This window comes from Erigeron canadensis, chromosome 7 (assembly GCF_010389155.1).
Source record: "Erigeron canadensis isolate Cc75 chromosome 7, C_canadensis_v1, whole genome shotgun sequence".
NCBI classification, from domain to species: Eukaryota; Viridiplantae; Streptophyta; class Magnoliopsida; order Asterales; family Asteraceae; genus Erigeron; species Erigeron canadensis.
In genome coordinates, this window is record NC_057767.1 from 10,022,851 (window position 1) to 10,035,085 (window position 12,235).

Sequence of the window (12,235 nt, forward strand, 5' to 3'; positions counted from 1 at the left end):
ATAGAAAGAAATAAGTTGCAAATATCGACTATATATTATTACCGTCTTTTAATTAGTTTTAATATTGAATGAAAATATTACAAAAAAATAAACAAATATTAAGTTATATCAAGTGGTTTGTGCATAATATTAAAAGTTAGAGGTCATGAGTTCTAATCTTGTATTTGACTTTTTTATTTGCTATTTAACATTTAAGTAAAAAAGAAAGAAGCAAATGTCCACGTAATCAAATGATGAAGTGTCATATGAGTACTAAAAAAATATAAATTTAAATGTCAATATATCTATAAAAAAACATTAAAGTTTTAAAAAATGACACCTAAACAAAATGGCATGAAAAGAAAAGTGCCACATATGTAAACATTTATTCTCTTTTAGTTACATATAGATATAGATATAGATGTAAAATATGAGATCCTAGTTTGTTTTTTTTTTTTCCAACATTCAGTCGGTATGTAACATCAGGGAAACCTCACCGTATAATGGTGAAGCCTTGCACGTACCCTAGACAACAAGATGTTGACCATGGGCCGTTACAAGTATTTGGAGGAAAACACTCAATACTTGTCATCCCTAAAAATCAAACTCAAGATCTTGGGTAAAACCTGAGATGCCTCCTCGTTGACCCTAATTTGTTTTTTAGATATCAGATTAAAACTCAAAACAGTAATTTTATTACGTCCAGTTGTGCCATTTGTGAATGGATCCAAACAAAAGTCAAAATATACACGCTCCAAGCCTCTAACACATAACAACCTCAACCCATGACATGTTTACCTTGACATGTTAAACGGCTTGACTGGTCAAACAAACCATATGCGCTGATGTCATGATGTAAAGTCGAACCAGGGATATTGTCAATTTTTTAGCTTTTCATTAAACAAAATAAAATAAATAAACATTATATTTTCAGCAAACTAAAAGTATGTACCGAAAGTATATCAAGAAAAATATAACAAACTTAAGTAGGCACTAACGTAGTATAACAAATATAACAAACTTGGCTAAATCAATTGTTTGGAGTCGCTACCTCTGAAGACCGAATTAAAGGTTCAATCCCTATTTCCAGTAAGGTTTGAAAGTCCCTTTCTATCTTTTGTAGAAGCTAAAAGTACCTTAAATAGATAAAATAATGTCTACATTTTAATCTCTTTCATACACCGTGGACGACGGTATTGAGAGTTAAAACTCATAAAAAAAATAATATTAAGTACTACTTATTTACCGAATTAGTACTCGTATGACGGAATAAAATACTCGTATATAGTATGTTAAATACGGAGTAAAGTAATAAATAGGCTTGCTGAATAGAATTGTTCCCATCATTAAGAATTTAAGATGAAGCCCATAGATTAACATAGTCGATTTGTTTGTTTTAATCGATATAGACACATTCAACGTAAGTAGTCACGTAAGGTTAAACGGAGTGGGGCGGATTTCCCCTCCATTTCGTCCAAATCTTGCCACCTACACCCCCCTTTTAGCCAATTAAGCTCCAAAACTAAAAGTGGCGGAATATTTCTTTCGCCCACTCTCCCTCTCGTGCACTCTATAACATTACTTTAATATCACCCCAACCAATCAATGAATGTCACATGTCCAAAGTCCCCCACCCTCAAAAGTTGTCTCACTCTCCCATTTTCCTAACAAACTTTCTTGCTTACATGGCGCCACATGGTGGATATCTCCCCCCTCAAGGGTTGCCCCACTCCTTATAGCCTAAACAAAACTCCTATAATCCCCGAACTTTAGAAATTACCGTGATCTCATGCTTCTAAAATAAAATCTGTGATTAGTGTCTATAAATATACATATGTAATTTTCATTTTCAATCACTTAAAACAAAAAAAGGATATTGTTTACGAGCTTTGTTGATAACAACTATATCTTGATAATTAACAAACCAAAACCATATAAAAACAACTATAAAAAGCCCCACATTCTCTATCTCCACATTAGATTATATTCTATTCTATTCTATTCCCCACTCACAAACACTCACATGCACTCACAGTCACACACCGATTTTTTTGAATAATATATTTCATATATTATTATTATATATTTATATTATTTCTTTCCTTCAAATCACTCATTCAAAAAACTTTACTCTAAAATTTTCATATAAATAAATAATAAACCTTCACTCATTCCCATTATAAAATATTTTCCCAAGTATTTGACTTCACAAACCCCACCACCGTCATGCCCGGAGAAACCACAAATCTGATCGGTGGTGGTGACAGCGCCGCCGTTCAGATCAACCACCACCGCCGGCTACCTGATTTTTTACAAACTGTTAATCTCAAGTATGTGAAATTAGGCTATCATTATTTAATATCTAATTTATTAACTTTATGTTTAATCCCTATAATGATTGTTATAATTATAAATGCATCTCAAATGAACCCAGATGATATTAAAGTATTATGGTATCATTTACAATATAATCTAGTTAGTATTATAATTATATCTACTGTTTTAGTATTTGGATCCACTTTTTATATCATGACCCGACCCAAACCCGTTTACTTGATTGATTATGCTTGTTACCGACCACCCGACCACCTTAAAGCCCCATATGAACGTTTTATGAGACATTCGAGGTTAACCGGTGATTTCGATGATTCCGCTTTAGAGTTTCAAAGGAAGATCTTGGAAAGATCTGGTTTAGGCGAAGAAACTTATGTCCCCGCGGCAATGCATGCGATTCCCCCGCAGCCGACTATGGCGGCTGCGAGGGAAGAAGCCGAACAGGTTATGTTCGGCGCGCTAGATAAGATGTTTTCTAGTACGGGTATTAAGCCGAAAGATGTAGGGATTCTTGTCGTGAATTGTAGTTTGTTTAATCCGACGCCTTCTTTGTCGTCGATGATTGTTAATAAGTATAAGTTGAGAGGGAATATTAAGAGTTTTAATCTTGGAGGGATGGGGTGTAGTGCAGGGGTGATAGCGGTTGACTTAGCGAAAGATATGTTGCAAGTTCATAGGAATACGTATGCCGTTGTTGTTAGTACGGAGAATATTACCCAAAATTGGTATTTCGGGAATAAGAAGTCGATGTTGATTCCGAATTGTTTGTTTAGAGTTGGGGGATCGGCGGTTTTGTTGTCGAATAAATCTAGGGATAAGTCTAGAGCTAAGTATCAGCTTGTTCATGTGGTGAGAACTCATCGTGGGTCGGATGAAAAAGCATTTCGGTGCGTGTATCAAGAGCAAGATGATAATGGGAAAACAGGGGTTTCCTTGTCAAAAGATTTGATGGCGATTGCTGGTGGTGCTTTGAAAACTAATATCACGACTTTAGGTCCTCTTGTTCTTCCGATTAGTGAACAGCTTTTGTTCTTTTGTACGTTGATTGCTAAAAAACTGTTCAACAATAAAGTCAAGCCTTATATTCCTGATTTCAAATTAGCGTTTGAGCATTTTTGTATACATGCGGGTGGGAGAGCTGTGATTGACGAGCTAGAGAAGAATTTGCAGTTGTCGCCGACGCATGTGGAGGCATCTAGAATGACGCTTCATAGGTTTGGAAACACGTCTTCGAGCTCTATTTGGTATGAGTTGGCGTATATCGAAGGTAAGGGGAGGGTACGAAAGGGTCATAGAGTTTGGCAGATTGCATTCGGAAGTGGGTTCAAGTGTAACAGTGCGGTTTGGAAAGCGGTAAGGAATGTGAAACCATCAGAACACAGTCCATGGGCTGATTGTATCAACAAGTATCCTGTTGAAATAGTCTCTTAATGTTCATTAACGTTCAAAACTGGTATTCAGATTCAGTTTTCGGTATAGCTGAAATGCAGATTTCGGTGTGTAGCTTCAAGGTCGGATTCTACTACCAGAGAGGCATGCTGGGTTTTAGCCTTGTGCTGGTATTTTAGTTCGCGTTCTCCCGTTCATTGTATTGTTTTTGATCATTTTAGTTACTTCCATTTGCTAGTTTTTTTTCTGTGTGCTTTTTTGGATACCAATTTATTCAGATTTATGAAACAATTGTTATGTTTCGATATTTAGCATTTATGAAACAAACAATATATATGGCATGTAACATGAGTATATTATATCTTTATATTATATACATTATTATTATTCGTACTGTTATCCATGTATCATTGATATTGATTTACTCTGCATTAAAAAATGTTGATTCCGTATACCATTTTAATTTGGTTGTATACTGTCAAGTATGTTTTGGAGTATTGTAATTTACAATGGTATGGTTTTAGGACTTTTTTTTAAGTGTATTAAATGATTAAATATATAATAATATCTGTATGTATTAAGTAAAAAATTTATAATTGATAGTTTTTTTTTTATTAAATAAAAAAAAATATATGAAACTTAATGGAATATATATTAAGTTTTTAATAGTATATTAGTATATTAAGTAAAAAAGAAACATGACTTTAAAGTATTTTATATAATACAATAATATGAAATTTTATGATAAATGCGGTTTTAAGGGATGACCATTGAAAATAAATGTATTACAATAGCATATAATCATATATGTTTCATGAGAATTTTTGTGGACCATTTGAAGGTGACTGTAGTAGGGATGACAGCTTTTTATGAGAATAATTCCCAACTTTATTTTGTGTCGACAACTTTTGGCTTTGAGAAGTTTTTAATGGATATATTCAGACTTTTTTGGGTATTTATTTTCTAATGATAACATATAAAATCTAACTTGGTAGATGATTCGTACAACTTCTAAACTCTTCATGATCTTTTAGTATAACTAATTGATGGATTAGGTGTTTGAAAACTTCAAACAAGCCACAAAATTAGAAAAATTGTTCATGTGCATTTTCAAATTTCAGGTGTATTATCTTATTCTACTAGATTTTAGACCCGTGTCAAATACACAGGTTTACAAATATAAGAATTAGTATATGGAACAAAAAAGTATTTATATGTTAAATATAAAAATATACTTAAAGATGAATTGAGATATTCAAATGTAAATATCAATGGTAAATTATATTAAGGCTGAATGCTTTAGCAGGGTTTTTTTTATACCAAATATTCCACGAAAACAATATTTAACTTTGATTACACAATTGACTGAGTTCTTATTGATGACTTGCAAAAAAATAATTTTATTTTCGTTAGCCATGTTTGTTATAAACAATCAAAGTAACCACTGTTGTGGGGTTTTCAATGATTTCGTGTGTTTTAGTTTTATTTTTAAGCTCCAATTTATATAAAAAAAATAATATTTAATATTAGCGAAATTAATAAATAATATATCTAAAAGAATAGATATATAAGGTAAGTATTATTATTAATATTAATAACCGAAATAAATAAATATAAAAATTTTATTTATATGATAAGCTTCAAAAATGTATATCTAAAACAATGGAGTGATTTGAAACAAATGATAAGCATTAACAAAAACGTATTCTTTATAACGTATTCTTTATTTTACTTTTATTAAAAAACATTATTTAAACATTAGTTGTTTTTAGTATATAATAACTTTTATGTGGGTCCATAATTTATATTTTAATTAGGAATTATGATATCATCAAATCTTAATTTTATCAAATTGAAGTTTATAATTACTTAATAATTTATTACGTCACTTATCTTTTAGTATATATAAAAATACGGATATTGTTGATATTGTGTTTTGCGTTTTTTACAATATATCGTTTGGTAAGAAGTTTTTAATTGTGTATTTAGAATATATGACTAGGGAAGAAGTTTTTAGAAGCTTTTGATGGAAAAATTCCTACTAAATAAAAAATTTAGCTGGTTTAAGGTGTGTTTGGCAAAACCAGTTGGTGGTTGATAACTGGTAGCTGGTGGCTGGTAGCTGATAGCTGAAAGCTGGTAGTTGTAACTAAAAGTTGGAGGCTATAGTTGTTAGATAAATTTAGGTGTTTGACAAAGTAGTTGTAGCTGTTAACAATATATGTAAAATGACAAAAATAGACATACACGTAATTTCTTTCATAATTAAATATTGCATGGTCATTTTAACAAAGTAAAACATAATCGTTCACAAACACTCGAAAACATAATATAATAATACTAATCATTAATGACGTGCATTCCATATCAGAGTAGCAATGTTGTTACGAAATATTCGTTCTTCCCCCAGATACACCGTTGATGCTTGTGTCACGGTTACTAACATCATGTAGTTCATCTCGTGGTATGTAATTGGGATATTATTCAATTGTAGTAAACAAGTTGTCTTCTTGAGAATTACGAATATAGTTATGCAACGCAAATGTAGCCATAATAATATCAATTTGTGTATGCACATTATACTTGGGCATTTCACCTATTATTTTTTAAATATTTTGTGTATAATGAATAAATAAATTTGGGTTTCCATGATTTTTATGGAATAAAAAATCAAAATGTAAGCAGTTTTTTATCTGAGTTGAATATGAGATAACACCACATTCACTTTCCCTTATATACTAATGAAAATAACGATGCTTGTTTTGTAAATATATAAACTATACATAATTTAACTCAACACCATAATTTAACTCAATACCTATACGTAAAAATACATTAAAAAATATATAAATGTTTTACTTGGTATCATAAGATTACTCTATATAAGAATACTTTTATATGCTTAGCATTGCCACAAATATTTCCCTCTTGTTTGTTACTTGGAGAATGGATAGATTTGTCCGTAAAATAACAGAGAACTTGAAGTGTAAAGTCATTAGAAGGCTATTTATGATAATAGACGAAAAGCTACTTCCATTCCCAAAACGCTAGTATGATTAGCGTTGAGCTTCAAGCTGTATTTCACCATTTAAAAGCTTGAAGCCTTTCCTTAAATTTTATGACCAAACGAAACTATTCATTAGATAGGAGCTTTTTTATAAAAGCTTGAAACTTGAAGCTCTTAAAAGCTTCAAAAAGCTTGCTGCCAAACATATCCTTAATTATAAGAGCTTCAAGCTTTTACTTTAACTTCTAGAAGTTGGAACTTTTAAATAATCAATTTACAATAATACCCCTTTTAAATTAAATAACTACCAATTAATTTTATTATTAATTATTAGATTTTATCATATTCTTGTTAGTTTACACTTTTTATTAACATCTTTAGTTATTTTGTTAAATTTTCAGAAATATCTAAATAGCTTACTTGCTTCCGACTAATAGTTTTGCTTTTGCTACACATACTCATCCAAGTTATAGTTGGTCCAAAAATTTACTATATTTTCGTGTAAAGCTAGATATATTGGCTATTAGTCTCTTTAGTTCAAACAGTAAAAACAGTTTGTTAATATGCAACGAGCAACCGCACTTTGGTGGTGACAAGAGAAGGAAGCAATTGCCGACACAAATAACTGAATAAGAGGGGTGGTGCCACAAAGACGAATGAAGATGAACCATACCAGAGACAATGGTGACTTGGTTAAGTAGGAATTATTCCATTCCCATGTTCCAAAACCATAGTTTAAATGCTTTTATATTCAATTTGCAACTCGAATATCCATCTTAGGCATTGAGCATAATTTTGTACTCTGGCTAATGATCTATTGAGGATCATGATTTTATAATTGATAACGCAAAGTGCACGAGCATAATGATAAGTTTTCTTTGGTCGAGAATACAAGATACTCAAATAATTAGAGTAAAGAGCTTAGTTTCAAATTAACCCAACAAAATGATACTACTTGATCAATTTTTATGTATATCATAAATAATCAACTTTTGATTCAGAATTTATTTATTAAAGGGGTAAGTTTGTAACTATTTTCCTAGTATAAAAATCAACATGAGGATCTGCGCTCTAGAAAAATGGTGTTGTTTCTTTACTATGAGGAATATTTTAATTGCATAGTTTATTTACTAAAAGCGGCAAGTTTTGTAACTATTTCCCTTAAAAACAAAAATTGGCACGAGGATCTGCACTCTAAAAATTAGTGTTGTTTGTTTACTAGGAGGTATATTTTAATTGCATCGACATGAGGCATATTTTAATTTTTTTAAATTGCATCGCCCAAAATATCGAAAACCTGAGGATAAACTCTTAACATCCCAATATATTTAATGAAAGATACTATTAGGTTCATTAAACAAAAAAAACAATGGGAAATCAAGATCTGGTACCATAATTGGATAGTCATCGACCATTCCGTATGAGTCATATGATGTCAATATAATATATTTATCTTAATCCTCACATGATCTAGACATCTTGAAGAATCGAACTAGCGTCTTTAGAACATCACATATGATCTTAGGCTTCATTGTTTCATTGATAACAGATATCTTAAAAAAAATTGTATTTTTTTGTAATAAGTAGAGATCGAACTTTAAGACCTTAACGTCACATTTGTCACATTTATATAAGTCTTCTGCTACTTCTATTAACAATTCCTATTAACAATGTCGTGGTGGGAGCATATTTTATTGGAGAGGAGGTCGTGTCTGGCGATCATACTTGTTGATAAACTTAAAAGCTGAAATATGCTATTGAATGGGGTCAACCGACACCCTTCACATAACAATATCTCCGTCACAATTATTTTTGTAAAACAATGATTTCTGACTTATTCATTATCGTCTAACAAGATCCAAATGATAATATGGAACTTGTTATTTTTAGATATCTTTCTTTTCTTTCCACTCATGTTATCTTCTTCACTTTTCTATTTCTTTTTCATAAATTAAGCCCGAGATTTATTAAGTGGAGATGATGAAATGATAGGGAAGAAAATGTATCAGAGAGAAGAAGAGACAATTGTCTATCAAATCAAGCTTAATTCTCAGCTTGGATATGTATTCCGTTATATAGCAGTTGAGTAACCGTCTAAGAGAAAAATTACACCTTTAGTCCCTCTACTTACATGAACATTCAATTATTGGCTAGAACTATAAACTGTATATTATCACACGTAACAATACTTCCCCCGTATAAGATTTTTGTCCTCAAAAATCAAAGTCATGGAACCTTCCTCAACCCTGTCCAACTTGTAACTTCTCAAAGAACCAAAACCAGTCTTTTAAACGCTTCTGAATTCGAATTCTTTGCTTGTTTGGCAATCCGGTTAAATGCATTGTAAAGTCATCAAACTCACCTTCTGGTGCAGTCCCTTCCGCCGCCTGAATGCAAAATGATTCCTTTGAAGATGTTCCCCTTCACTCCTTTCACAAAACATGTGCTTATTAAAGGCTTCTATGATCATTATGTTGCTAGCATAATCTACTATCAGCTGATCAGATATTCTTTGGGTTACATTATCTAAAGCAGCCCTTGACCATTGACATTGGCCGTCCTTAAGCTTTATAGTGTTGTCTACACTCATAATCGCAGATAGGTATGTGTCTAATTCCATTTTTCCATCAATATTAATCTGAATAGTATCTATTACATCTCTTGAATCACAAGTACATGGAGGCAAATAGAAGATCACTTCTCGATGGCCATATAAAAGGATATGATCAAGTTCCGTGGAAGCATTCTGAAAAGATGCTTTTCCAAAGCCTCCACGTTTCCCCATCAAAGCCTTGATATAAGATTCAGGACTGCCACCAAAGTTAGTTAATGATTGAGTCATCTCGTCTTTTATTACTACCTGACCAATTTGATTCAATGGAGTCTGACATCCTACAGTAAGAAACGGTTGCACGACAGTTTGATCCAGTTCAACTAAATTGGATTCTAACCCCCCTTGTGTTTGAGGCATCTGGAACTTTTCATAGCATGAACCCATCTCGAGTTGCCCAACCATTTACAAACGAGGTTGTATTTTCCAGCATATACCAACAACTTAATTATATTTCCATGTAGAGCACGAATGCTAACTTCAATATTTTTCATCAAGTCCATGAGCAAAGCCTGTGCGTTATTACAATGGTGAAGACCACAACAGTTGGTAGTCTTGCACTGCAACACTTGTAATTGCAGCCGTAGTTGCTGTTTCGAGACTATCAGATTGTCTTGACTTTTGACCAGAGTGTACGTTGGAAAGACCTGCTTCAGTGAATCTTGCTTATGTGATTCTTGCTTTTCTTCAACACTTGTTATATCAAATGATTCTGACGAACCCAAAAAAAATGCAAGACTCTTAGGATTAATGTGTTCACTATATCCACTAATAGACCTTCCTAAGTGCAAGTGTACTTGTTTAGCAACAGTTTGCCTAGATTGTTGCTCGTTGGGTAACATTTGTTGCTGAACTAGTGCACCAATATGTGCCAGTCTCATTCTATCAGGCTTGTAAAGAAACATTCGAGCCTTTCTTGCCTCCATATTTGCTACAGAATGAAACTCTGAAGGATCAACATCACAACCAAGAATTATGCCATGCTTCCATTGACCAATATAATGACCCTTTTCTGGTTTTTCTCCAAGATGTCTAACCCATTCCTCAATACTACTTGTCTCCACATCCAACCAACCATCAAAACTAATACCAGTGTTTACTTCCTTCTTAATGATGGTCCAACAGCAGTTCCAATCAAGCTGATCGTTGGCTTCATACCCTCCTGGACAGATTTCCTTTTTAGGAATACTCAGCAAGCTGAAAGTGGATAGCAAATGTTGAAGCTCTCCAGCAAATATAGTTGTATAAGTGACTACTTCAACAAATATGCAACCAACAGACCATATTGCCACTGGTTTTAGAATTGCTTTTGAACACTTAATCAACAAGTAAGGCACCCATTCTCTTTCTAGACTAGAATATTTGCAGCAGGTTCTCAAAACAACTACAACAACAATATTTGCAGTCTGGGCTCCCAAAACGTTTAGTAAAACAACAACAACTACAGCATGTTGGTTTCCGCTATCCCCCCTTAACAACCTTTGTAGCTCTTTATGAATAAAATGATACTCATTTGGCATAAAATCTGCAACATAAATTCCCTTATGAATTCCAACTAAAACCAGTCCATATTCATGTCCTTCATAAACCACAACATGATCTCCATCTTTCTCTAATTGATCATCAATACTATCCCAACCCGGTTTCCAACCAAAACTTTCAATTGCAAAAACAAGTTGTATAGTCTTTACGCTCATGCTTAAACTCACTATCCTTCTACTATTATATTGGCAAACCAAAAACTCATAGCTACTAAGATTCATTCCATCATTCAACAATGTGACAAACTCATAGCTAAAGCGATCCACTCCATTCTTCAACCATGTCACATTTCCTATATGAGTAATACTATATAACCATCCCGGTTTCCAACCAAAATTGTGCGTAACCATTCCCATACCAAATACTCCTTCCTTCAAAGATTTTTGTCCCAGAAAATAATGAAAATACACAATATTACCAAAAGATTGGAATACCATAACCTCACCATAACTATTTTTGACAAGCACATCTAAACTTAAACTTCCAAATTCATCCTTAAACTGCCTAGAAACAAGATTCTTACGATCATCCATCTCAACAATCACATCATTAACCTCTATAATTGGAAATTTATGTGCAGATCTTTCACTTAAAATAGACTCACAAATATAGATATCCCTAAATTGAGCCTCAATTTCATCCCTAATTGGCTTAAGCATTTCATCAAATACTTCACATGCACTACTCATAATTTCAAAATTCACTTCAAAATCTTTAACATCAGCACCCTGATCACTTTTTTCTAAATCTTTATCATCAATTACTTCATCTATAATTGTTTCTTGAATCATCCCATTCCTAAAAAACTCATTATTTTTCATCAATTCATCAACAGTAACTGTAGGGTCAAACTCCAAATCTTTTTTGTAAAATGAAGATGTAGGATCAAATGGTGAAAAAGAATCTTGTAAATCATTAGAATCTATTTTCAAAGCAAGAGAGATCACATCTTCAACCCTATTGCAACTATATTGATGCCAATTCTCAAAGATATCCCCAATTTTAGGTTCTAAACCCCAAATAAAGAGATAGATACCATAGAACTCACTAAATCCCTAAGAAATCTGAACCTTTTTGAACCATTTTTGAAATGTGTTACAGAAATCAGAAACGGTACCTGTTTGTCTCATTGACATTATTACTTCAATCATCGTTCTTGCATCTGCCATTGTTCTTTAAATGTTGTTGCTGCTGTAAAATTTTGTTTTATGCCCTAATCGTCACTCTATTTCCAAACCAACTATTGCTGATGAGTGCAATTTCTTTTTTTTTTCTTTTTTTTAATCGGATAGTTCACCGGAGAATAAAAGTTCACCGGAGATAATCTCACGAAAAAGAAGGAACAAGATTTCCAATTACTACTGACTTTAAGG

The 12,235-nt window shown here is 32.5% G+C and overlaps 1 protein-coding gene across 1 annotated transcript; it reads left to right on the forward strand.

Moving 5' to 3' along the window:
- Positions 1 to 2,062: 2,062 nt before the first annotated feature.
- Positions 2,063 to 4,095, forward strand: LOC122606786 (3-ketoacyl-CoA synthase 4). The gene has a single exon (XM_043779641.1). It carries the CDS (start codon positions 2,206 to 2,208, stop codon positions 3,742 to 3,744), a length of 1,539 nt encoding a protein of 512 aa, XP_043635576.1. The 5' UTR covers positions 2,063 to 2,205; the 3' UTR covers positions 3,745 to 4,095.
- Positions 4,096 to 12,235: the final 8,140 nt, after the last annotated feature.